General features: G+C 39.5%; 3 protein-coding genes across 5 annotated transcripts in view; 2 read left to right on the plus strand and 1 right to left on the minus strand.

The window, feature by feature from the left end:
* Window positions 1-269: 269 nt before the first annotated feature.
* slc26a1 (solute carrier family 26 member 1) lies at window positions 270-7,424 on the plus strand. Of its 2 annotated transcripts, XM_017713762.2 has the most exons (4): window positions 270-402; window positions 1,734-2,134; window positions 3,939-4,586; window positions 4,680-7,424. In XM_017713762.2, exons 3-4 carry the CDS (start codon window positions 3,966-3,968, stop codon window positions 6,189-6,191), a joined length of 2,133 nt encoding a protein of 710 aa, XP_017569251.1. In that variant the 5' UTR covers window positions 270-402; window positions 1,734-2,134; window positions 3,939-3,965; the 3' UTR covers window positions 6,192-7,424. The 2 variants fall into 2 exon arrangements, with proteins under 2 accessions (XP_017569251.1, XP_017569261.1); XM_017713772.2 differs by lacking the exon at window positions 1,734-2,134.
* A 2,473-nt stretch (window positions 7,425-9,897) lies between these two features.
* On the plus strand, window positions 9,898-16,599 carry zgc:86764 (uncharacterized protein LOC797431 homolog). Its single transcript, XM_017713301.2, has 14 exons — window positions 9,898-10,087; window positions 11,229-11,361; window positions 11,444-11,566; window positions 11,649-11,882; window positions 12,064-12,234; window positions 12,705-12,854; window positions 12,959-13,109; window positions 13,242-13,378; window positions 13,497-13,592; window positions 14,255-14,401; window positions 15,301-15,396; window positions 15,484-15,594; window positions 15,927-16,025; window positions 16,198-16,599. The coding sequence occupies exons 1-14, from the start codon at window positions 10,068-10,070 to the stop codon at window positions 16,261-16,263; spliced, it is 1,734 nt and encodes a 577-aa protein (XP_017568790.1). The 5' UTR covers window positions 9,898-10,067; the 3' UTR covers window positions 16,264-16,599.
* A 628-nt stretch (window positions 16,600-17,227) lies between these two features.
* The window catches only part of si:dkey-247m21.3 (5-hydroxytryptamine receptor 4), a 41,293-nt gene continuing 31,265 nt past the window's right edge, over window positions 17,228-27,255 (minus strand). Inside the window, exons 7-8 of one of the 2 annotated variants that reach the window (XM_017713312.2) lie at window positions 20,070-20,150; window positions 17,228-18,452 (exon numbers count right to left, since the gene is read on the minus strand). In XM_017713312.2, the coding sequence (XP_017568801.2) occupies window positions 18,359-18,452; window positions 20,070-20,150 (175 nt within the window). In that variant the 3' untranslated portion in view covers window positions 17,228-18,358. The remainder of the gene's footprint in view (window positions 18,453-20,069; window positions 20,151-27,255) is intronic. The other variant, XM_017713319.2, reaches the window with a different exon arrangement.

The following is a 27,255-nucleotide window of genomic DNA, read 5'->3' on the forward strand; positions in this document are numbered from 1 at the left end:
CTAGGTCATTTCTATTGTGCTTAATGTGATATGATTTGGGACAAAATATTGTCTCATGCAATCGACCACTAATTTTATTTCGCGATATCAAGCAGCACGTCCAGTCTTATAAAACAAATTCAACTTTAATAGAGATATTCATTCATTTTGCTCAGATTTTCTCAGTCACGACTGTGGGAGGCACTGTTTCCATGGTGATAAGACAGATAGCACACAACCCCCATCCCCCATCTGTCCCGGATTGGCTGTTGAGGTGGAGAGCTCAGTAAGAAGCGACATTTTTTTCCCATCATTCCTTTCCCCATTCAAAGCACGCTAGCAGAGCTGATGCACGCCAGGAGAATCAGCGAGCAAGGCTGGCAAATGTATTCTCCACTGTACTTACTCGCTCCAATGATGAGGGTGAGTTGTTCTTTCTGTCTCATGATACTCTGGCCCTTTAAAAGCAGGCTTTGCGAATGAGGGACTCCCATCTATTTGCAGGCACTTAAAGTGTCTGAAATCAGATCAGAGATTAGCTATTTGGATAACAACATGGATCTACTGCTTGATTGTCTTAATCTTTATAGATCTATTCATAGTTTGTTATTATTATGTTGTTTATAAATTCCAAAACATTGTACAACTTGTGATAAGTGATTTGGGGCATTATGCCATTTCCCACGCATTATCCAAACTAAGGCAAAATGCCTAAACATACGGCTTACAAAGAAAATAAGGCTCCTCATTTTCCCAGAAATCATGTTTAGATAATCTGTAATTCTCTCATAGCTTCTTGCATGAAGACACCAGCACTGTCTCATATCAGAACAGTAATATCAGATAAAATAATTCTCAGAATTGACAGCATACACAGTGACGGTAAGTTATTATGCAGGAATATTTTTCAGTGTCCAGTCCTCCACTAACAGAAAATTGAGGCCTTTGTCTGGAACAAAACCAGAGCTCAATCTTCAGTAAATACAGCAGCAGAGTATCAGAAGTCATTATCCATTTGCCCCACTCCAAACACAGAAAAATACCTGGAACAACCCAAACAACGTCCGTGCCGGATAAATCATGAAGTAAAAGCATCTCATGAAAACTTGCGTGATAAATTGCATCATATAAAGAAATACATTTCTTCATAATACACTACTTGTAAAATAACTCTCTTCACTGAAACTAAAAATGTCGGAAGGCCCGCTGCAGAACAAAAACACATAAGACTCAATTCTTTAATGTGGTCCTGCTGAAACATGCATGTAAAATCTATTTTTACACTCTCATACAGTGGTGTCACTAACTCAGATCACCCCAGTCATCACAAGACACAGACAGTTTGGGCCAGTTTCAATCTGCCTTGGTTTCAGCAACCTTGCAGAAAACTCTGCAGTGATTCCCATAATAACACATTGGGAACAAGTTTTCTACCCTTGAGACAGTAATTATCTTGACATAATCAAGACAATAATTTTGTAGAAATAAAAACTCATTTTAAATTTGGTGGCCAAGGACAGGATAAGTCTAATAAAATGATAGGACAGCAGAAGTCTAATAAAACGAATGATGCTTCTTAATCTATGGGCATGGACATAGAAATGTTTGTAAGCCACGAGGATGGTGGTTAATAAGTAGTTTGAACTTACATGTACGTAAGCTTAAATAGATGGTTTGAAAGAGTTGAACAGCAGTTTATGAGAGTAATTTGTGAGACATGCGAGCCAGATGCTGACATTTGGTGGCTTTTTCAGGTGACTTATGCGGCTGAAAGAACACAGCTTGAATAGACACCCCACGCTTGAGAGCAGTCAGTACGAAATGGACTGCACCCTTTGCCCTGATCCTGCTGATGTTGCTCAATGGAGGACTTGACAACCTACTATAACTATGTTCAACCCTATAAAGAGACAACGGCCCCACCCTTTGTGTTTTCAGCCTATAAAAACTGGCAATATCTGACAAGGGACTTCTATGTTTTTGCATCATTTGATAACAGGCTTGAACTCTAAGGGTTTCTAAGGCTAAGCGAGGTGACAAGAACATGTTCGTGTGAAAAGGAGAGTGTAGGGTTGTTGGTTTTTTTTGGATGAATACAAGTTGTTTTGTACACCTTTAAACAGTTTGAGGACTTCGCTCAACTTGTATTTTCTGGGTGAGTGACTTTCTTGTGTAGATTTCTTACACTTTGATGTACTTCTGCAGATAAGAAAGAAAATCTAGCTAGAAGCATTACTACAACATGTCTCAAGAAAAGTCGTTAACAGTCTTGGTGGGGATTTTAGAGCAAGTGTCATCAGATAGCTAGTTCTGTATTAACTGGAACTGATACAAACCTTTGAGCTAGACCAAACCATGCTATAGCTGCGGCTATTGGTGACAGATGCACTAGCCATTTAGTTTTTTAACCTAGAAAGATGGATTAGGCAGGTGAAACATTCTTGAAACATTCCCCAGATATTATCTGTCTCCTGCAAACCCTTCCAAAATCTGAAACAGGATTTTTTTAAAACAAGTAATACAGACATTTATGACAGCCTAATTTATGTTTAGTACAACCACATATGGTGGTGTAGTCTTTATGAGCTTCACAATGCATGAGCTGTTCTCAGGCTGTCTTTATTTGCAGGAAGGAAGCACAAATCAAGACCGATCTGTTTGCTTTAATGACATTAGATAGGTAAATGTGATATGACTTCACACTGACTTACTTCACATGACTTACTTTTTACTGTTTAAGGGTGTTTTTAAGGAAACAACTGAACTTCTTTTGTAATTACACTTTTAAATGCTCAAAGTGAAACGCCTTTTTCTTCCTGTATAAAGTCACATGCAAATGTTTGAACACTCCTGGTCACGCTGCATGTTTTATTGATTTTTCTAAGTGTAAATACGTCATTCTCTACATATTTAAATATTGTGGAAAAAATCAGAACATGTGACACTTTTGCACAAGGAATATTTTATGGCTTTATTTTTTAATTTAGCAAATAAACAGCAATTGTGCATTAATTGTGCAGATGTCTGTACTTCGTTTCACTCAGAACATCATCAAAACGTAATTTGACCAGGGGTGTTCAAACTTGTGCATACAACTGTATAATATAAGCAGACGTGGGTATTGTGAGTTGGTGTAATATCTGCTTCAGTAAAAATTGTACTTTTTACTAATATCTTTTCTGAACGGTGAGGTTAATTAATAAATTTTTTCCTCACCTGTTATAAACAGCATCATAAAATAGGATTAGTTTGTGCAGATCTCTATAAAGTCTGTGATACATACCCTGGATACAATGTCATGTCAATAAATTTCAAAACCAAGGTAAATTAGAGGGCACTGTGTTAGGCCAGGCCTTTGGGTCTGCTTAATATCCACCCATCATAAAGTTAAAGTCAGTTGATAAATAACGGAAATTTAATTAAGTACACAAGTTACTCTGAACAGCTGTTGCATGACATCTGCAGAGATCAAATCTGGAGAGATTTTACAGCACAAAGGGGTTTTTAACAGCTGTTGATTTACCGATGTAAACTGATTGATCATCATGTCCACCCCCTTCTGTCCCCTCATAACTCAGCATAATTTCTTATTGAGTTGGTGCCGACCACTCAGTGTGGCCATGGGCCAGCAGCTCCTCAATAACCTACTGAGAGGGAATATCTGCAGGCTCACCTCCACATCACTAAGCAACTACAAGCAGGTGTCTACAATGCTAAAAGTTCTGGATTTTGTATGTTCATCAGAAAATGCAAAGTATGTTAGGCTTCACAAATTTCAGTATGCAGTCTTCGAGCACTCCATTTGAAGAAACAACCAAGTCAATAAAATGGATAGGGCATGGGGCACATTTTTAAGCCAGCTGTTTAAACAGCTGATTGTTCAGTTTCATTAGTACTTTTTTATACTGCTAAAAGATTTAGTTGATCACCAATACCCTTCTGCCTTTTTCACCTTTTAGCCGACAGGATAACAGCCTCACCAGCACATGGATACAACACCATTAGAAGACATGGAGGTTGCAAAATCTCCACCCATGATATCCTTGGAACGCAAAGTTCGACCAAGAAAAGGACCAGTAGAGATCATAAGGACCAAACTGCGCCGCCAACTATCTTGTTCTGTGCCCAAAGTAAAGAGCACAATAACAGACTTCTTCCCTGTGATGCTCTGGTTGCCAAAGTATAAGATAAAGGAATATGCATGGGGTGATCTCATGTCAGGCCTCATAGTGGGGATAATTTTGGTCCCTCAAGCCATTGCGTACTGCCTACTGGCAGGCCTGGAACCCATTTATGGTTTGTATACATCCTTTTTTGGAAATATCATCTACTTTATCTTGGGCACATCCAGACATGTATCTGTGGGTATCTTCAGTCTCATGAGTTTAATGGTGGGACAGGTTGTAGATCGAGAAGTCTATCTGGCAGGTTTTGATTTGAGTGACGAGAGTAAGCAAAGCTCCTTGGACAGTGAATGGAACATCACTGAAGACTTCAGCAAAACTGCAATTAATCTCACCATAAATGCCTTCAATATAAAGTGTGGAAAAGAATGCTATGCTATCAGTATTGCAACTGCATTAACATTCCTTGCTGGAGTTTACCAGGTACCTCCTCCGTTCATTACACAAATTCCCAGTTCTAGTATATATAACTGTATATATACTGTGAAATCCTAATATTTTACATTTTCTCTCCAGGTAGTAATGGCTGTGTTTAGGATGGGGTTTGTCTCCATTTACCTATCTGCTCCAATGCTGGAAGGCTTCGCCACTGGTGCCTCATGTACCATTCTAACAGTCCAGGCTAAGTATCTACTGGGCCTCAAAATCCCTCGCCACCAGGGCTATGGAACAGTGGTGGTGACTTGGATCAACATTTTTAAGAACATACACAACACCAACTTCTGTGATATGATCACAAGTGCTATTTGTATTGCTGTGCTACTGGGAGGGAAAGAGCTGCAGGAACGGTACAAGAATCGTCTGAAGATGCCACTGCCCACAGAACTTGTAGTAGTGGCATTAGCCACCATAGTGTCCCATTTTGCTGATCTCAATGGACACTACAGCTCTAGTGTCTCAGGTGCCATTCCAACTGGTTTCATTCCCCCACAGGTCCCAGATTTTGAACTGATGCCAAGGCTAGCACTTGATGCCATTCCACTAGCTGTGATCAGTTTTGCCTTTACTGTTTCCCTGTCAGAGATGTTTGCTAAAAAGAATGGATACACAGTGAGACCAAATCAGGAGATGTTGGCGATTGGTTTTTGTAACATTATTCCATCCTTCTTCCACTGCTTCACCACAAGTGCTGCTCTGGCCAAAACTATGGTGAAAGACTCAACAGGCTGCCAAACACAGGTCTCTAGTGTAATAAGTGCCTTTGTAGTACTCTTGGTCCTTTTATTTTTAGCCCCATTTTTCTACTCCCTGCAGAAGTGTGTCCTTGCCTGCATCATTATTGTCAGCCTGAGAGGCGCCCTGCAGAAATTCAGAGACTTTCCCAGGCTTTGGCGTCTCAGCAAGATTGATGCAGTTGTCTGGATGGTGACCATGTCTTCAGCTGCTTTGATTAGCGTGGAGATTGGACTACTGGTTGGGGTAGTCTTTTCTATGATTTGTGTTGTGGCTCAAACCCAGTACCCCAAGGTTTCACTACTGGGTCAAATCGAGAACACTAATCACTATGAAGACATGGGCGACTACAACAGCCTTTTGAGCATTCCCAAAGTAAAAATTTTCCGCTTTCAGGCTCCCCTTTATTATGCCAATAAAGACTTTTTCTTAAAGTCATTATACAAAGCAGTTGGACTTGAACCATTCCTTGAAATAACCCGGAGGAGAAAAATAGAGAAAAAGGCAAAAATAAGAGCTGCAAAGAAGCCTGACGAAGAAAATGGTGATGTAAGTATAGGTCTAATAACTAGTGAGCTGGATTTCCATACCATAGTCTTGGACTGTTCCTCCATATCCTTCATTGACACTACAGGAACGAACACCTTAAAAGGACTGTTGAAAGAATATAAAGAGGTTGGGGTAAATGTAATCCTAGCTTGCTGCAACACAAAGGTCATAGATTCTCTGAGACAAGCTTCTTTCTTTGGTTCTGATGATAAAGAAATGTATACAGTCTCATTCCACACTGTTCACAATGCAGTTTCTTTTGCCATTGATGATGCTGCAGCATCAGTTAACGCTTCATCTGTGTAATCTGTCTGTAACTTGATCTAAACACATAAAAATCTAACAATCTGAAACAGTTATCAAATACACACCAAAAAAATTCCCAACTGTATTCCCAAGAATGTTACTGACCCATACTACCATTAGCCTACAGTGAGGGGAAACAAACATTCGGACACTTTTTTTTGGTTATGTAATATACTTCCGGTGCATACGTTCACTGCAAATTCACACACATGATGTTGTTTGACTTGTATGTATGAACAAAAATGAAGAAGTTTGTTTCTATGGTAAGAAGTAATTCACTTTTTAAAGCATTGTGGTTCAATTTTGACCCATTTCCTCTTAGAAAACCATCTTCAATTCCTAGAGGTTACAAGAGTCTTTCTGATGGGCTTGCAATTTCAATCTTCTCCCCAGAGACTACTTCTTTGCAGATGAAATTAAATTCTCCTCTAATATGTCCCAGTACATCACTCCATTCATGCTTCCTTCTATGACATGCTCCATACTTCACTGAAGCTGCGGTGTTCTTGGTATCAAAAGTGCAGCCCTCCTTTCTAGGAATATGACAAACTGAATTATTGCCAAAGAGTACATTGTTCAAAGGGGGTCCTGATTTGTCTAAACATCTGTGTGCATATTTTAGACATGGATCTCTGTGCTCCTCTTTCCACAGAGTCCTGCAAGACTTTTGGAGTGTTCCTTCCTTACCTATATTTGATGTTGATATATGCACTGAAGGTATATTAAGTAACAAAAACAAAAATATCAAAATACTTGTTTCCACTACACATTTAAAACTAAAAATTATATATACAGAAAATAACTTAGTGAAGCAGAAGGAAACCATGAGAGCATAAATAAGCCCAACACTGTTAGATTTCTTTCCCAACACAATTAGATTTTTTTCTCACTTTTTATTGCAAGGAGAGATGTGACCATGGTTACTGTATGTACTTAACCTATTGTATTGCATATGCCTAATGTGAATCCATTTTTGTATTTTTGTATGATTATTTGATATCCATCTAATGGCAAATAATATTTAGGGGAAATTGTGAAGGATGATCTGGTTTATAACTCAGAATAATCAATATTATATGAACTCAAGATCTAATAGAATTCCTGTCAGTTCGTTCAACTGTTAACAGATGTTTTTGGCATTATTTAGTGATGTCTGTATAGTTTGTTCTTTGGAGTGTCCAATATAAATCATTCTACTTTTTTACACTGATAATAAACAATGGCAAAACTAGATTGCTGGGGATTTTCATTCTGTAAAGTGGGTAATTAAGCAGCATAGGCTCATTTTGAGATCAGTTACCTTAATCCAGTATACTGTACCCCTTTTTATGTCTAGGGGCTTAAAGGAGATTCACACCCACGAAGGAGGATATCTTGCCCATAGGATTCATTTCAGTCTATATCGAGGAAGAGGGGCTGTTTCAAACTCAGCACAGTCACTTTACTTCAGCAAACTAAATAACCACATGGAATAGACAAGGCTAGAGTGCTGGTACCATTCCTGTGCATGCTACAAGCACAGTCAATCAGACTGGCTCTTCTAAGTTGATGTATAGAAAATGCACTGGATGAAAACGCAGTTGTACATAACTTATGACAGCTTGAAACCTGAGAATTGAGAAGATTATGCAAAGCCAGGACTGGAAAACAAAAACAATTCCACCACACTTTTCAGCTGGGCCACTAGCTATTATGGGCTTGCACATACCTTGTAGTAGTGATGCACCATACAATACTCACACCAACAAAGACAGAGGAGAAATGGAGCAGATGTCAGATCAGAGTGCTGACCATATTTAGAGCGCACTGGATTCCTCTCTTCTTGTATAAACCTGTGAAGGAATAGACAGTGACACTTTTGTAGTGCTCAGCATTTTGTCCATTTTGAAAGGTGAAATAACGTTATGAGTGACTGGTAATAAGTAACTAGTCTATGGGCAAGCCGTCGTACTGCACTGACTGAACCACAAAACCAAACGTAAAAGCTTTAAAGATGTGGAGCCTAGTCAACATAACCGTTTTGCCTACCAAACAGTGGAATCAAAACAACTTTTGACTCAGTAGTGCAGAGCATTATTTGCACCATGCACAAGCTCATTCTAAACACAGTGCAGACCTGCTTAAAAGAGTGAGATGCAGGCAGTTGTATAGTGATGCAGATTGCTAACGGCCAAGAAGCAGAGGTGGATGAAGTACACAAATCATGTACTTGAGTTAAAGTAGAGATACCCAAGGTAAAATATTCCTCCAGTAAAAGTAGAAGTTCCTCCCTTTAGACCTCCACTTGAGTAAAAGTACAAAAGTATTTGCCTTCAAATGTACTTAAGTATAAAGTAAAAGTACTAAAAGAGTAATTTTGGCTCTGATCTGGTCCTGTTATCATTTTTATAACCAGACTGGCTTCATGAACTCATTTCAGGTGAAAGTCCTCCAGCGTCTCTCTTGGTAAACCAGTCTTTTAATAGAAGGTCATTAATTAGTGACGCTGAGGTCTATTAAAATGATCATAAGCACAAAACACTGAAGGTAAACAGTTTCCATCAGGGAGAACCGAGTGGCTCTGAAATCACTTTTACACACAAGCAAAGTTTCAGTTTCAGATTACTTTGTAAATTAGTTACAAGTTGAATAAAAACTGGCTTTAAACTCAGGATCACAAGTAAGTTTTCCTTTACTATGTTGATCTGTAGGCCTCTGTTCATAAACATAAACCAGCCCAAACTAATTTACTATAAAATGAAAGTGTTTGTATGAATTCAGAAAAAAAGAAACAGGCCAGTCTCGACTGCATATGTGGACATATTTCTATATTGTGCTCTATTTACACAAAGTTAGGTTAGTTCATCATTTAGGTCGACATGTGCTCCCAAAATTTACGCTGCTGCGCTGACGTTGAACCGTGTGCTGCACTGGGTCGGTCTGACCAACAGGTCAAAACCAGCTCTAAACTAAGTGACCGCTGGGCCCTGATTGGTGCTCTGGCTTTGCGCTTCTTTCGTTTTTGACATGTTACGTTTTTATACACACAGAAAACAAAAGGAACAATTCTCAGAATGTAGCGGAGGAAAAAGTCAAATATTAGACTCTGAAATGTAGTGGAGTGAAAGGAAAAAGTCGCCCAACATGGAAATACTTCAGTACAGATACACGAAAAACTACTTAAGTACAGTAACGAATTACCTTTACTCAGTTACTGTCCACCACTGCCAAGAAGGCTTATGTCACAGCCACGCTTTAACTGTGTTCACTTGCATAAATCATCTTAAGCAAATATTGGCCTTACTGTTTCCCTTTTCCTTAAGAGAGCTGTGGAAAACGGTCAAGTGGAAGGTGAAAAACATCCATAACTGTGACAGTTTTACAATCTCCTGAGGTTTTACAACTTGTAATTTATCCCTCAAGCTTTTAACATAAGAAAAATACAGATAGAAAGGCTAGTCGAAGTGTTATGCTATGTTTCAGGCAATAATCAAGCCACTGGTCGAGTGTCCAGGAATTTGACTGGGCTGAGGTGGCAACGCTGCCCATAACACTGCAATAAGAGGAGAAACGGCAGTTACTTGTAGCTCAAACGGCGAAATACGTCTTGCAGAAAGCAACAACAACGGATTACCCGTGCCACAGACAGCCTGGACATGCTCATGTGCCCAGTAGCTAGTTAACAGGGCCTCTGGAGCTCTCCAGTAGGCGGCAGTAACATGGCCCGCTGAGCTCAGCCTCTCAGGAAGAAAGGAAGAGACACATTTCAAATTTTAGCGGTCGCGTTAGCGTGAGCTGCTCGGCTTGGGGTTGAGGGAGACACGGCCCTCCGAACACTCACTTCCTCGGTTGGGTTTGAGCATAGAAAAGTATAGGTAGCGTGAACAACTAACAAAAATGATGGGGAGTCGAAGAAGGTGAGTCTGGGCTCGACGTGCGATAGGAATACAGGGATAAGTGAGGGGATAACGTTAGTGAGCTTACCGCCAGCAGTGTTGCGGCGAGCTATCAGCTAGGTTAACGTTAACCTGTCCGGCTTGCTGGCTTTAGTCGAGTTCTCCGGCCGTTGGTTATTGTTTGCCAGCTGTTACTCCGTGTTTTTCGACAGTTTTCCAGTTTGTCCCCGTGTTCGTCGCTTCGTGTTGTGGCGAAGCTGAATACCGGTTAACGGAAAATCCGCATTCGTTTGTTTTGAATTTGTTTGAACTTTAACTCACGTTCGCGAGGGCGCGCGCACGAGACGTGTGTTTTGTTTGTTTGTTTGTTTGTTTGTTTGTAAGTTGGTTCAGTCAGAACATACTCTGTCCGAAATTACGTCGAGGGATTATCAGCCATTTTATGCCAAACATGTAAATGTGTAATTATTTTTAAAAGTGTCTTATAACTTGTTCAGTTTGGTTAATGATAATCGTATGTAGTTCCAGCTTGGATGAACTTCCAGTCCTTCCCATTTTAATGTCTTCTCAAGTTCTTTAAGGTTGGATATTCTGCTAAATTAGTTAAAAGTCTGCAGTTCCATGACTAACTTTGTTATTTAGGATAGCTACTGAAATTAAGATGGATTAAGTAGTAAAACTCACTTTTTAGCCATATGGATTGATTTTTTTTTTTTATTTTATTTTTTATTTTTTTGAAAAAGTTCTTCACATTTCTTCTAAGGCAGTTTCAGAGCAAATGGGCAAAAGGAAATGGATGGATAGATTGAAAGAAAGAGAGAATGAACTTTATCCCGGAGGGATGTCATTACATGTAAACTTACATAAGCTATGCAGAAAAATGCAAAATAAAAATAAATCTAGACATAAGTTAAAGTACAAGAGAAATAAAATAAAGTATAAACTATATCTATTTACATATTTACATGGCATATGAGACAGATTCACTGTATTTACAGACAGCACGCACTGAGTGCTATGAGGTAGTCTTACAGCACATATGTCACATTTTGAATATTTATGGTCCATTATGAATATTTAATAGGTGAATGCACTTTGGCAGTAACCTGAAGGGCTGGGCTGTGATCTAAAAAAATAAAAACCGATTCATTTCGACATACAGTGAAGCCATGGCCTCCTCGCTTGTGACCGGGATAAACCACGCTATGGCGAGGCTGGTGGACATATGGGACAGTATCGGCATCATGGAGGATCAGAGGATTGAACGAATGCAGACTGTGAAGAAATATATTGAGGTGAGCTGCTGGCGCATTTATGCATGTTTTCCTCTTGCGTGTTTGTTTTTCCTGTTTCACATTCTAATAATGTTCCACACAGGACCTTTTGACAGACATGATCAGCGAAGAGGAATCCCTGAGGCATCGGATCAAAACCAGTATCATTACTACTCAGAAGCAGTTAGAGACGTTGTGTCTTGAGTTGTCTGAGGAACCATATAAAGTAAGTTTAGTGCCTTTGATCCATCAGCTTTCTGTCTTACCATCTGAAACCAGTATATGATGATTGAATTCACACTGTACAGTTGGAGGAAGACCTGACCGTCCTGCAGATGGAGAAGAACCTCCGCTGTCGTTTGGAGGCACTCCTCAAGGAGAAGACTGAGCGGATGAAGGAGCTGAATGGCTTGAGGCAGCAGGATGAGGAGCTATGTGTAACCCTGTGTGCTACGCCCTACTACATTCCAAGTGGCAGCATGCCCTCCCGCACACAGCTCCAAGAGCTCAAAGAGCATATTAAGAAACTGAGCGAAGAGAAGGTAACAAGCAGTTCTGGTGAGACTCTTCTCTGTGGCTTCAAGCTATGTTTGTTCTTTCCTTCGCCTCTTCTTCTTTTGCTCCTCTAGGGGTTTGGAAAACTTTGAGCTTGAGTAATCATCACTCACCACAGGATCTTGATTATTAATCACTGCTGTCACACCGTCCCATCTGTTGGTGCAGGAGAGCAGGGTGAAGGTGTTCTCTGGGCTCAGGGAGGACATCAGGAACCTGATGGATGAGATGGGCCATGAGCCTGAAACCACTCTGGAGAGAGAGTCCGTGTGCTCTGATACGGACATCTTCCTACTTACACACGAGAACATCAAAGCTCTGAAGCTGCTGCTCAGTCAGGTGTTAGTGTGCACTTTTTAGTGTGTACAGAGTCTTTTATTGGGGTGGGCAATATGAAGCTTTATTGTTGCCATGATAAATTACATCAGTATATTTTTCAGAGCATCTATTATATTAAAAAAAGAAATTACTTGGCACTGGTAGTCAGTCCCAAAAAGAATTGAATCCTTGATTCTAGGCATTTGGGAATCGAGTCGAGTCCAAAGCTTTGGACTCATTCCTCCCAGAGTTCAGATTTGCCTGCACCAGCACACCCATGGAGTGTGAGATCCTACTGTCACTGGCTAGACGGCTTGTCTGAAAAATACATCCTTCCACACTTCGCACATCAGCAGTCTAGCTGTGATGTCGTATTTTTGCCGTATTGTCCACCCCTGCTTTAATCTTTTGGTTCTTTTAGTTTTTGATGTAGTAATTACATATTTTAAGCACTGAATTTATTTTATGTAATATCTCTAATTCTTTTATAGCTAGAAATGAAGAAGGAATCCCTTATTTTAACTCGGGACAAGCTCAAAGATCGAGCCATGAGCCTGTGGAATCGTCTGAGTTGTCCAGAACAAGAAGCTGCAGAATTCAAACAGGAAGCACTCCGTACACTTTCTGATGAAATTAGAAGGGTAGAAACTTTAAAAAGGCTTCAGTCCATTACCTGTCATCAGTTTTTTAAACGGGATGATGACTCAAGGGTTTATCTTTTGCGCTAAACACAGTGTCTTTGCAGTGGCAGAATGTGGTGGAGCGTCTGGAGGTGCTCCAGAGGGCCAAGTTGGAAGAGGTGATAGACAAAGTGCGACAGGAGCTTGTGGTCCTCTGGGACAAATGTATGTTTGGACCAGAGCAAAGAGAAGCTTTCGGTTCCCACTTCTGTGATAGTAAGTTTTATTGTTGGGACATATTAGGATTTTGTGACATTAAAAAAAAAAACAAAAAAATTTTTTTTTTTATTTAATTCATTCCAAAGACACGACACAGTTTTGTTTTCTTCTCGTCGTCTTCTTTTTCAGATAATTATACTGAGGAGCTGCTCTCTCTGCACGACAGTGAGCTGCTGAAGGTGAAGGAGTTTTATGAGACAGCACGTCCATTACTGGAAAGCATCGAAAAATGGGAAAAACACTGGGCTATCTTCCAGGACTTTGAGGTGCTCGCAGAAAACATTCCATAGTGTCTGTTCACCATGTTACTGTAATTCAAGTATTTAACCGGCCTTTTCCAAGTTCTGATGAGTATGTAAAGTGTTTGTGTGCCGTTTCATGCAGAGGAAGGCTGCAGATCCGAACCGGTTCTCCAACAGAGGAGGTGCCTTATTGAAGGAAAGCAAGGACAGGGCCAAAGTGCAGAAATTGCTTCCTAAGGTACAAAGTATTCTGTAGCACTAGGGTTGTAAGACTTCGTTGGTCTGAATGTAGCAATTCAATTACATCAATTTTGGAATGTTAGTTAGACTTGGAGATTATTGTTGATGTGAATATCTGATGTTTTTCATGTACATATCTGCTGATGCATACATTTTTTGAAAGCTACCTGCATTAGCATTAGAAGGAAGTGTTACGTAGAGTTACAAATGCAAGGAAATGATTAAAGTACGGTGTCAAGGTCTAAAGGTACAAAAATGATTGATATTATTGTGCATCCCTAACTGAACGACATTATAATGATGCTCAATACAGCATGCTCTCATTTCTTGGCCCTTATTTGTGTAATGTGTGTGTTTCGTGACTGTGTAAGTAAGAAGTGTGTATTTTGTCAAAACAATTCAGAATTAATACCAAATAAACAAATCATGGTTCAAACATCCATGATGAACTGAATTGTGGTCTAAAAATCTTAATTTAAAGTTAAATCCTTGTGGGATCAGAGATTTACAACAGATTTGGCACCATCTGTTAATAGAACGGCCTAAATTGCTGCAAGAAGGGAAACCTGGACCTGACATGACATGAATGTGTGGTTCAGGTATGATTTGTACTCTTGGTGTCTGCAGTACAGTACTAATTGTATGTACGTGCATATGCAGCTTGAAGAGGAGCTGAAAGTACGTGTAGAGGCTTGGGAGAAGAATCAAGGCCCCCCCTTTCTAATTAGAGGACAGGGGATCATGGAGTACATTTCCAAGCAATGGGAAGAACATCGCTTGCAGAAGGACAAGGAGAAGACCGAGCGCGTGAGTTCTGTGTTTTTGATTGTTTTAACGCCTTACGCAGTTCCTGGTGATCTTTAAAGGTCCTCTAAAATATAGGCATTAAACTCTAAGATGACTCCTGAACATCATGTTGAAAATTCATTGCACATATTAAAATCAGTCTGAATAGTCTGCCTACCATAAACATCCACTTTAGGTCAGAAACTGATGAGGGTGAAGGAATAGAGGAATAGAGGTGAGCTGAGCTGAACTGAGAGTCAAGCACACTGAAAAGATGAATGTCATACATGTTTTATATACTGCAACACAATAACTTGTACACTGTGAAGTATTTAAACCATTCACCAAGTTGTTTTTAGGTCTTATTCACTATTTCAAGAATTGCGAACAATAAACCGATTAGTTGTCCATTTACATTCATGTATTTTATTTTGTTAAATTATCAGACTGAGAATTTGATCTTCATTTTTGAAATATTACGTTTTGGATTTTATCACAATGTAATTCTTATTATAACCTCATTTATTATAGCTTGGTCCTATACTTTCTTTCTCTGTCGTTTTAGGTTTCATCATTCTGGGCTTATCAAGCTTTCTGATTTCCTAGTGCCGTACTATGTATCTGAAATCTAAAAGGTTGCTCAGTACTAGCAGATCTGTGACCAGATTGGTTTTATGTTATTGAAAACAGTGATTACAAACTTTTGAACTGCAGTGTATAACCATGTTTGATTTTCAGCCAATCTGTTTGAATAAAACGGGTATCAATATGTGCCATTTTGAGTTTTTTTCCTTTTAGGAATCTTTAGTATATTAACTTTTTTTTTTTTTTTTTTTTTTTTTTATTGTGTATCACTAGATTATAACTTTGCTGCACAGTGAGCTGTAATAATGAAATAATTCATCTTTGCTGAATTACAGATGTCCAAGAAAGCGGACACCTCTCAGTTTAAAACCCCCATTAAGAGAGCTCATGGACAAGCGAATAGTGCCGTGACTCCCAGCAAGATAAGGAAGGTACTGCAAGTAAACAGTCGCCTACAGTTGTTTAATGTTGGTCATAAACTCTTCCCTCATCCGTTTCCTCATTCATTTCCTGTTAAGACGCCTAATCAGGCTTCACTCCGCACGACTACAGTGAGCAGCAGCAGCAGCACCAGCAGCGTGTCCAGCACCTTCCTGTGTGTGCCTGGCAAGCCTCCACTCTCAGCCAAGGTAAAACCGCTGCTAAAATGCCTGCTTTCTTTGTCAGTTGGTCCTGTGTAATACTGATCTTTAATGTGGAGTGGGAATGTAGTTCATAATGTTAAGCAGTTCCTTTGGCTAACACTAGAGGGCACTGTTGCCCAAGAATAAGAATGCATAAATGTGACCGAGTTGCTGTTCAAGTTCACGTAATGGTCAGCTCACTAGTGACTGTTGGATGTCACTAGACAGGGGGTAGATGCTAGAAACACTTCATTTTGCTTATCTGGCTTATGCTTTCATTGTAAAGAGGTCTGCTGATCCAGTAAGACCCATTTGTTTGCTCTTCTTTGGTCCATCAGAGGACTAAGACTGTTGAGACTTATCCAGTCCCCCGAACACCACTGCAGGAGTTCAACACTGATAAAAAGCCCGTCGCCATCAGCTACTCCGATTTTACGGTGAGAAAGATTGAGTGCATTTCACAAGAGCAGTTTTGATTTCTGATAAAAACCACCTGAATATTATTCCTTTTTTTTAGTCTCTTACTTTGAGACCATTATGTACTTTACAGTAGCAGTTATCTTGGTGGAGGTGTTTAATTTACACCATGTATATGAATTCCTCCCACAGAATGAGCTCTCCAGAAAGGCCAGTCACGATGCTGTTCTGAACTCCACTGTTAAAGACGTGCTGTGATTTTGTCTTCAAACTGTGGGTTGTTTTGTCCCCCCCACCCCCCACCCCCATGTCACAGGTCATGCATAGGTCAGTATCATGTGCAGCTACAGATGGAGTGGCATTGAAAATTTCAGGATGATTTTATGTACTTTTGGTGTAATGTTGTTTTAAAGAGCTTGAGCCTTTGCAGTATATGCTGTTTTATCTATGCTTTTTTTTATCTGCTTTGTATGATATCATTCTTTTGTTGGGGCATGCAAATATGATACATTTCAAATATTTTGTGCTGAGCGCTTTTGAAGCTGTATCTTTTCTGTTGAAAGCCAAATAAATATCTGAAATTCTACCACTTGAGTAAGAGTTGACCCAGTCCATATAATCTTAGATTACTTGGTGGGCATGGATGCCCTAGGTAGTGAATCCTTTGCCTTACACAGTACTAGGCCAAAGTCAAAGCCCACCACTTCATTTATTTAAATAACAATCAAAATAGTTGTACAGTACAAGTAATTAATGTTTTACAGGGTCGAAAAAATGAACTGTATATTTAACAGAATAATAGACAAAAGCCTCCAACACTAAGTGCAATACTATCGGTGTTCAATTCGTCTTTTTTTTTTTTTTTTTAATGGGCAGAACTCTTAACAGGAATTACTTTGTGAGTCAGAAAATGCATCCAACTTCTAAGACTGAACTTGGGAGGTGTGAAAAATTGAAAGCAAGTCTGAAAAGAATGGAAGGAAAAAGTGGACACTACATAAATTTTTTTTTTTTAATTTCCTTTTTGGCTGGAAATTAAATGGCAGGGTGGTCGGGTGGTCTCTGACACTCACGGTGCTGTAAGGGTGGTTGGCAGAGAGTATTATCTAATCTATTTGTTTAGCGTGGGTGCGGATGTGTCCAGTTTTATCTAGTTTGCCCGAGCCTACATTTTCCGTCCATAGTACTCTGTATACTTTGCATTTTAATTGTGATTTGGGTCTCTGACAGCTGTAAGCTGCTTTCTGAATGGTGCATCTGTAATTGGCTCGTGTGGGCAAAATGGTATAATGGTTTGGGCACTGTGTGTATTCAGGGCAATGTGGCGCATTATGTAATTAACAGTCCATCGTTCGGCTGTCTCCTCTGAACATCTAGCTGTCTGGGGAACATAATGAGGAGATGAATGGTATATTAGGCAGTTAAGGTAGGTTTGTGGAACGAATGTGACTAATTTCATTGGAGAGGTGAATAGATACAATACTGACCACGTTTTTCTTTTTCTTCCTTTTTTTTTTTTATTTTAATAAAACTTGGCCACAGCTCCCAGATCTGTCCCACAGATTACATTAAACAGTATTTCAACACAGATCAAAGAGAATACAAGAAGGTGTAATAAGAAACGTCACACGGTGACGGGCGTCATTGCTCCTCATTTTAGAAGTCGAATCTACGCATTTTAAAATAAATAAAGCAGTAATGTCATGAACAACATCAAGCCTAGACTGATCTTCAACTGGAAGTTGTACCATTTAACAATGGGAGTAAAAAAAAAAAACATTTGAATGGCTTAAGCAGCTTTACGTTATATTTTTATTACTTGCACATACTGTCGGCCTGTGCTGGTCTTACAGCGAGCCACATGGCTTGCCTTGACGTTGCGATAGGAAGTAGGAAACCGGTGAGATATACACTTGTCATCATTTACAGTCTTGGGCAGATGTACTGTGCTGAGCTGGATGAAAGGCCAGTTACATAAATGAAAAATGGAGAGGCGAGAGCACCTCATGACCTCTTGAAAATATGTTTGCGCTAGAAGGTCAAGAGGTCAAAAAAGCTTTTTTTTTCGTTGAAGCATCCACTCCATTGTCCTCTGGCACTCGGTTTTGTTCCTCTGTGTATTGAGCTTCACTCGCGTTCCTGAAGGCTAATTATTTTCTACAGTCTATTGTACCTGTTTAACCTTTTGTGTCTATACATGATCTCAGCGAGGCTTCTTCAGGAGGTGATGGGTAAAATCCACGGTCATTAGAGCGTTCGTTTGCGTCTCATTTGAAGATGTGTCTTCCACCCACGGGTTGATGCTTGTTCATTGTAACAGCTTGTTGCCATCTGTAGGTCTGTCTTCTCTTTGCTATAAAACACCAGCAGAATCCTGCGATTCCTGTTCACTAGGCAGGATTCGTTTGCCGTTGTCACTATAGCTTCGGTTAGGAAGAAATGATAGTCTGTGGAGACACAGACAATACCAGTATTAGTGCTAAAGGTGCAAACAATAGTGTGCCAATGAACACTGTGCGAGAAATCACAATAGACAGTGGTTTGAATGAGATGCAAAAAAGTGAACATGCTACTCAATTCAAGTGATGTGAGGAAATCATATAGAACATGCAGAAAATGTAGTAGTCATACAAAATCTAGAGTTTGCAGTTCCACACATGAAAGGTTGATGCTAACGTACCATACATGACACAAATAGTAACCTTGGACAAGAGATTTTGCCAGAAAATGCACAGACAATAAATGAGCTGACGTATAACAGACAAAATTACAAGGGGAAAAAATCTTAAAGGGCCCATATCATGGATAACTTTCCTCACTTTTTAAATGAGAGTCTGATGGGCTGTAAACATTGTTAAATATTTCAAGATAATAAATACTATTCACTCCCCAGCCTATATCGTTTGAACACTACCCAGTCAAATGACATGTTGTGTGAAATTATCAGTTAAAAGTTAAATTAACATCATCTTTTTTGCATGTTTGGTCTTTTGCTGAGTTTAATAATATTAAAAAAATTAATAAAATAAAATTTGAAAAAAAAGTGCTATACAGGTATATTATATCTATAATATATGCTATATCTTAAATATATATAATATAATATATGCTAAGCAGGTATATTATATATATACTTTTTCCCAATGTGTTAAATTCAGCAAATACATAGTTATGATGCAGTAACATCTGCAGACGTGTGCTCTCTGTTGAGGATATGTTCATTTATTTTCACTTAGAAAATCGACAGAACGTAATTTGACCAGGGCCACCCAAACCTTTGCATAAGAAACTGTAAGAAACTCCCAAAACAAAGGCGACAAAAACACAAAGCCTGTTTTGAATTCATCATTTTTGTGATGTCACAAAAACAACACGTATATATCACTGCGGTTGGGAGAAAGTGTTCAACCTCTATTTCTGTCATTTTTTTTTTTTTTTAGAGAATCTGAAAAGAACAGCTGTCTGTTATTTTGTGTTAAAAGTGATGAATGGGCCAACAGAAGGGCTCCAAAATCACTTGATTCCATTAACTTCCATTCAAAGTTGAGAGAATTTCCTTCTTCTGTAAAGCTGTTTGTCCCAAAAAAACAGACATACCCATTTATTTAACACACAGCGGTTTAGCCCCACCCATTCACATTGAAGTTATAGGCAGTGTTTCAGTCCAGCCTGTTTTTTAAATGAGGTACAATGCAGGGAGATCATTTACATATTTCAGCTTTAAAGCACAGTAACAGAAGCAGCCTGTTTAACTGTAAGGGATAAAGAGAGGTTAGAAAATGATAAACATGAATCATGACCGCTTTTTGTACATACAAAAACATTAGAAAAATGCAGGATATGGCCCCTTTAAATAACAAAATCTCTCCTAGTATGGAATGTCAACAGTGATGACCAGAGGGGGCTTTTCATGAAGCAGGATTTCTCAGATTTCAGACATATGGGACCATCCCTTCTTTGCTACTGCATCATAACTGAGAAATTCCTCTTCAGGAAATACCTCCCATCACAGTCATCAAGACGACAAATGTAGCCACAACATGGACATAATCATGGTGCAGTACCTAGGTTGATGGGCCTGTCCATTGAATCTGTGTCTCAGGAGCTCCTGCAGAGCTGGTGAGGGAACCTCAATACAAGTACTCCTGATCAACAACACAAAATACAACAGATAATCCTAGTTATGTTAACACCAACACATCCCTAAGGGAAACTAAGTTAGCACATCCTCTACAGGGAACACACTTCTGCACAATTTAATGCACAATTGCTTTTTATTTGATGAACCGAGCCCGTGGGGGGGGGGCTTGTGCAGACATTATTGAAAATGTTACGTTTTATTTTTTCCAATGTTTAATAGAAATTGTGCAAAACATTTGCAGAAAAAAGTCCATATTTAAGTGTGTTCTCAGTAGAGATGTATTAACTCATTTTCACTTAGAAAATCAACAAAACATGTCGTTTGACCAGGGAAGCTTTTGCATGCAACTGTGTATGCGTAAGGAATACTTTATCTACAACCAGCACAGAAAGAATGCAGTGGTGTTAATCTTGCTGGAAATGCAGGAGGGAACTGTAAGCAGAAGTCGTCTAAATTTGGCCAGAGAGACACGTACGCTGCTCCTTATCTTTTTCATCAAGACATCTGCTTTTCTTTGCTCTACTCCACATTTGCCTTTTTGGCTGGAAACATTTTTTCCCCTTCAGTAACCCGACAGCAGCTAAAAAGTCCTGCCTTATTATGAAAATAGATCTGACCTACTCTGGGTCTCAGTGTGGAAGGAGTGCAATTGTTTTTTTTCTTCTGGAAACCAAATTAATTATAACGCATCTGAACGCAATAAAGCCACACACGCAGCATAACAGATCACTCAGAGATAACATTCCGAAAGAGAGTCATCTCAACTGAAGCTCATGGACTCTGATCCAAAACCATTAAACACAGTTTATCCTTGTTCGGGAAAAACATTATGCAAGAGCGTTCACAGAGAGCCCTTTTTTTCTTCTATCATTTTCAACGGAACGCTCCACTTCCTGCCTTAATGTCTGTGCCTGTTTCAATGAGATAGACTAGAATTACTGCAATGCTCTGAAAAGTCCAGATGAAGATACTGCTAGTAGAAAGGGTTTGGTCCAATTAAAGCATCACATCAAACAAATACAGCAATTCCTCAGTGTTTACAATGAATAAGGGCAATAGAAATACCTTCTGGCTGAGATTAACAACTCTAAGCAGCGCAAAGGTTTTCTAAACTCCACCTGAAAGCAATCTTTGCTCCATTGCTTTTGATCCATTCCGGCTTTTTTTTTTCTCCTTCGCTGGCAGAGGTTAATTCCAGAGACTTTCTTTAGAGTTATAGTATTGTAACCATTTTATGGTGGACTTAAATTTCATACTGCAGTCTGGAAGTTAAGCCCACTTGAATTACTGTAGGAACCTGATACTAAAACATCATCAGTCATGGAGCATCAGAATGTGGTGCAGAAACTCTAAAAGTATCACTTCGTGTGCAATATCTCAGCCCTCGCTGCTGAACCTCAGCAGACCTTTGACGCAAACTGTACAGCTTCAGCCAGTCAAACCTGGCACTGTTCATTCTTATAATAACTTGTTGTAGCAATTTGTCCCACGTTATGTTCCTTTATTATCCGTTCTACACTGTCAAAATTAAAAGTGTCCCAAAGTGTGTTTTGGAGCTCTGCCAGAGCAGAACAACATTTGGTTCCCTTTAAAAAATAAACCCAGGGAACCTAAATTCATGTTTTCTTTCGAAGTAGGTTGCTCTTGTGGACACCCAATGTACATGTATGTAACTTTCCAACGCCCAGTAAACCGGATGTACTTCACCAACATTCTCCTCTTTCAGTGTAAACTGGGCAGTCCTAATCTTGGGCAACATTTATGTATGCAGTACCCTCACCAGTCGCAAGGTTGATGTGGCTAGGCCCACTCACACAGCTTTTCGAAAATGATGGTCCCCTACAGTTTCTCAGTAAAACATGCCTAGAAAGAGAGCTAACAACCAAGTGAAAGCTAACCTACCAAGCTATCCCATCTGTCTGCCTGTCGTTCATCCATTCATCCCTCTGTCCATTCACATGTAGCAGTAAAATGACTCAGATCTATCTCTTAAGACTGCCCTGCAATGGACTGGTGACCTGTCCAGGGTGTATCCTGCCTTCCACTCAGTGACTGTTGGGATATGCTCCAGCTCCCCACGCGACCCAGAAGGATAAGCGGCTTAGAAAATGTGTGTGTGTGTGTGTGTGTGTGTGTGTGTGTGTGTGTGTGTGTATCTTAATATTTAAAATCTGCATAATGCTTTTACTGAGCTAAACACTACCTGCATATATAGAGCCCCACTTCATTCACAACCTGCTTTGGGGGATATCAGTATGAGAGCATGCCAATCACAGAATATTAGAATATTAGGACCATGGCCAGACAGTTCGCACACTTCTGATCAGCATTTTTAAAGTTGTGTTTTATTGTGTTTCTATATTTTTGTTCTCATATAAACATTGCTGGAAAACACCCAATTTTAGTATCATACTTTTTTTTATAATCTGTTCCCTGTGATGGTGGCGGTCCACGGTGGCGTAGTGGGTAGCACTGTCATCTCACAGCAAGGGTTCGACTCCTGGGCCAGGGTCCTTTCTGTGTGGAGTTTGCATGTTCTCCCCTTGTTTCCACCAGGTACTCCAGTTTCCTCCCACGGTCCAATTGGAGATGTTAAATTACCCCTGCAATGGACTGGTGACCTGTGGTGACTGCTGGGATAGAAGATGGGTGTGTGTGTGTTCCCTATGAGTTATGAGCGTCAAGAACCTAAGTTTAAAGAAGCTCATGTGATGTCATATGTTCAAGCTAAGAATGTGTATTATTTAGGAAACTATATTTTTCAGTCTGTAGAGTAGTTTTAGTAGTACGTAGGGGTGGGCAAGATAGCAAAAATATAACAATATAATATATTAAGACTTTTACGATACATGATCACATCAAAATATTCAGCTTTTCTGAGGTTTGATTACTTGGAACAGACAAAAAACTGAAAAAATCTATCAAAAAGTTCAAAATGTAATGGGCCTACTATTTAAGAAATTTCTTCTTAAAACTCACAGTTTTTACAAAGATTCTGCCATTCACCAATGGTTTTCACTTGGAATTTGTTCGCAGGTAAGAACAGAATCTACACACACTCAAGAGCACAAACGTGCGAATAGCTCTGCGGTTTAAGAACATGTGATGAAACCGACGCCGATTTTTTCTAAGGACCTTTCTTGAGAACAAATTTAGCAAACTTGGGGAGATATTGGAGAATGAGGCCCAAAGATTTTTATCCAGTGTTTCACATTCACACATTTCACTAAATCCAGTCAAACAGGATTCGTTCTGCTCTCTTTGTAATTTCACATGCAGCTGTGTTCTTTCAGTGTTCTTTAAGTACCGATAGTGTCAATGATCTGCTCCGAAATGCATACTGTGACGTAATTTATCACAATGATGATAGAGTAAAAATATCAGCATGCTGCCAGCCCTTACTTACAGGAAGGTAACAGTATCTAGTGCATGCATTAGTTCTTGCTTTTTATTTTATTACAGCTTCACATAGTAGCACTTTGGCAGTGTAAAACCTAGAGTGAAAGATTGGAGCGTACCTGCGGCGGTACAGGAGGAGTATAAAGTGATTGACTTGTGTGAATTAGCCTTGTAGAAAGCTTTGCTAAGTTTTGGTAGTGCATGACTGTGGAATTTTCAGCCTGGCTGCTAAAGAAGCCGCAAAGTTCATCTTGACGTTCACATTTCTCATGCTCGCCTTCGCCTCTTCCTCTCTTCCCCCTGCGCAAACCGACCAAGTCCCTAACAGTGTTCCTGTTACAACCGTTCAGAGCAAACACGCAGCCGTATAGGCGTGCATGGCTGCAGATACTGCAGGGCACACTGCTCACATGTATTTGACTTCGCAGGAACAGCATGTTTACTATCCGAGAGGCCTCTCAGATGTTTCTTTCGTGGATCCCCCCCTTGCCAAAGTCAGATACAATCGGTCTGTATCAGAAATCATGGCTATTTTTCATCTTTTCTGAGATTATCTCACGAGGAAAAGGTCACTTGAATGCATCCCAGGGAAAGGTCTCCTTGACTACTTAAATTTGCAGTTAAATGCAGACCTTGCAGTCTGAACCAAAAGCTTCTCCTGCTTTCCAGTACAAAACTGCGATCAATCACGGATGACAGCATCTGAAGCTCCAAAGAATCTGAATCAAATTATCATCAGTTCTGACTATTCTGACAGACGGATGCCTGAGTAATAACTGAGGGCTGAAAGGCATGCTAGAGCTTCATCTATAGGGCGGCCTACACCTGTTAGGTATAAGTAATATTAATATTGTACATTCTCAGAAATGCAGTTTGGGGAATGGAATTATGGAACTTAGCGTAGCTTGAACAGAACAAATCTCCCCTGCGCAGGGTTAGAGCTCTAAGAAGAGCAGGTTGTTGGCACTAGATGAAACAGTAGGAAACTGCAGTAGGTATTCTCTAATACAAAGTTAACAAACCAGATGTTCAGATATTTCTACCGTTAAGATGTGCTGTTCTGTGCAACATTCAAAGACCACCCTTTACATATTTCATTTCCAGTCAAAATGGCCATTAAGTACATATTTCAGTGTCAGAAAAAAGGCAGAAAACATATTTGGCAGAAACCTACAGAGAAGCCTCAACTACTAAATATAATAAATTGTTTTTCAAAGAAAATAGTATATTTTTCCAGCTGTGCAAAGTTCAGTCTTGGTTGCATTTTCTGCTTCCCACAATTCAAGTACTCCCAAACACATTCAATGATGCTGAGGTCTGGACTCTGAAGTGTCCAGTCAGTTGATCTGAGAATGGCAAATTTTGTCTTTTCTTTCTCTCGACACTTTTAGAAAAAAAGGTATATTCAAGTTGCCCATCACAGTCATGCCAGGTGACAGTACCTTTTTTCTGAGAGTGACATATGAAAGCTTTAAATACTGTTTATCTGATGGTGTCAGTTTTGGTGGTCTACACTGGTCTGGCACGGTTGTTAGGAGTCACAGTTTCTATTTTGACTCAACTTTTGGAAACTCACTAAGTTTCCTTTACCTTTCTACCTTATGCAACCGGATTATCGTACATCCAGTCTCCTCAGAAGTATCTCCTTAGGCCAACCCTTAATGACCATTTTGACTGGAAGTAAAGGACGCCGTCTGATTTGCCCAGTCCTGTGTATATGAAATGTCTCAATTAATAAAGACAAGAACACTAGTTAAAAAGCAAAAAAGTTAATAGGCAAACATTAATAGAAAATTTTATGTCTTTCTCACAAAAATGCGTTCACAAACAGGCAAAAACAAATTGCAGTAGAAGAATGTGGAGATTATAGTTTAGTGCTTTAACTGTCACATAGAAGAAAATGAAAGACTTTCAAGGTACCCTTGGGTCAACAAGCATTTCTAGAAGGCATTTTTCAAGCCGTTCACATGAACCTTTACTATAATAAGACTCGGTGCGATAAGATCAGTAATCCAGTTCAGCTCAGTTCCCTCTTTTATGAGGTACATTATACTTATAATGTCCAGTAATACTCCCCATATGTCAAAACAGATTCTCACGACTCGTGTGTTTTGAAACGCATTTTCCAAAAAGGACGGCCCATCTCTGTCTCAGGCTTCTTGTCTTTTGCCTAATACGAACATAGTGTTTCGACAGCAGGTCTCCAGATCACATTTCCGACTTTGGTTATGAGTGCAGGACAAAGGAAATGTCCAAAAACAAACAACAGTGGTATTTCAGAGCGTGAGAAGACTGTATAAAACACATGAATTCTAATTAAAAACCAGTAAAGATTACTTTGCTTTGCATTCTTCACAACTATAAGTATATTTACACACATAGCATGAACTAAATCGGACATTGATTGGAATTAAAATGGTCCGCTGTGCAAAACGATGACTACATAGGTTCTGACTCAACAGCTCGAGGCACATAATGACTTCAAAGCAGCACTTGAATGTTCACATGTTCTCCACTACTGAGTGGCCTCGGATCAATTTGCCTTCCCCCAGGTATCAACTCCAGCAGAGACACCAAACATCTGCTGACATCAGGACAAGCTCAGGCTTTTAAAGCCATTAAGCTTAAGAGCCGCAATTAGTCTCTGAGAGCCATCTATGTCTGTATATCATTGACAAAAATGACACTTTTCAACATCCCCATAGGCTCTTTTCATGCTAAAGACAATGCGTCTGCACCTTAGCTGCTGTTCTTTTTTTCCATGACAAAAATGGGACGTCTGTAATATTTGCTTCATGTTGGCGCAGAATGATTTGAAATATATATTAATTGCAAGTGACTCATGTTTTTATTCTAAGTTATATATATATAAAATTCAGGTTGATATTTTCCTTTGGTGGTATTTATGTAGCATTACGTGATAAGTGAACCACAGTGGTGCTGAAGCCAAAGGGTTAGTATATACACTGTAGACTGTCACTGCTGTAACAAAACCTCCCGTATCTGAAATGGGAACGTCATAGGAAGAGGAAAAGCTCCTAACTTGAACGGGCCCATATCATTTATCCTGCTTTTGTGTAGGTTTATGTACTAAGAACAGTCACAATCCATTTTCTAACCTTTCTTTACCCCTTAGAATGAAATGACCTGTCTTATTACTGTATCTTCAAGACTGAAATATGCAAATGATCTCTGTTCTGATTGGCTACCTTGTATTGCACCTCATTCAAAAAGCAGTCCAGGCTGAAACACTTCTTATAGCTTCACTGACTTCACTGTGAATGGGCAGGCTAAACTACTGTAGGCTGTTTTAATATAAATACAAATAGTTTAAGTATGTAAGTAAGTAAATGTTTGTGACATCACAAAAACAAGTCGTTTTTGCAGCTTAGTTTCAATGTACAGACTAGCTATACCTTGCTATACCTTGAACATGTCCACACACTATATCAAACTCTTTTATATAAAAAAGCTTTCAATGATACGAGCCCTTTAATGTATGTCAGTGTGTTTCTGAACAACAAATGCTTTTCTATTGTTTATTCATTATGAAATGTGTACATAATGTAACACTTTAACAGTACTTAAACTGTCATTGTCACACCGCAGACAGATCCTCTCAGTGTTGCGAACTCCATCTCCCAAGATACTTTGGGAGAACACGTGACCTCGGACTTTCTGACAGCTTCGGAGTCCATAGCGGATTCCAT

The sequence above is a fragment of the Pygocentrus nattereri genome, chromosome 16, assembly GCF_015220715.1.
Source record: "Pygocentrus nattereri isolate fPygNat1 chromosome 16, fPygNat1.pri, whole genome shotgun sequence".
Classification (NCBI taxonomy): Eukaryota; Metazoa; Chordata; class Actinopteri; order Characiformes; family Serrasalmidae; genus Pygocentrus; species Pygocentrus nattereri.

Bases quoted from the DNA above. Each gene is read 5' to 3' on its own strand.
- slc26a1 (XM_017713762.2), top strand. From the start codon at position 3,966: ATGGATACAACACCATTAGAAGACATGGAGGTTGCAAAATCTCCACCC. The intron at 4,587-4,679 runs GTACCTCCTCCG...TTTTCTCTCCAG, and splicing joins TCCTTGCTGGAGTTTACCAG to GTAGTAATGGCTGTGTTTAG.
- zgc:86764 (XM_017713301.2), top strand. From the start codon at position 10,068: ATGATGGGGAGTCGAAGAAG. The intron at 13,379-13,496 runs GTGCTCGCAGAA...CGTTTCATGCAG, and splicing joins CTATCTTCCAGGACTTTGAG to AGGAAGGCTGCAGATCCGAA. The intron at 15,595-15,926 runs GTAAAACCGCTG...TTGGTCCATCAG, and splicing joins AGCCTCCACTCTCAGCCAAG to AGGACTAAGACTGTTGAGAC.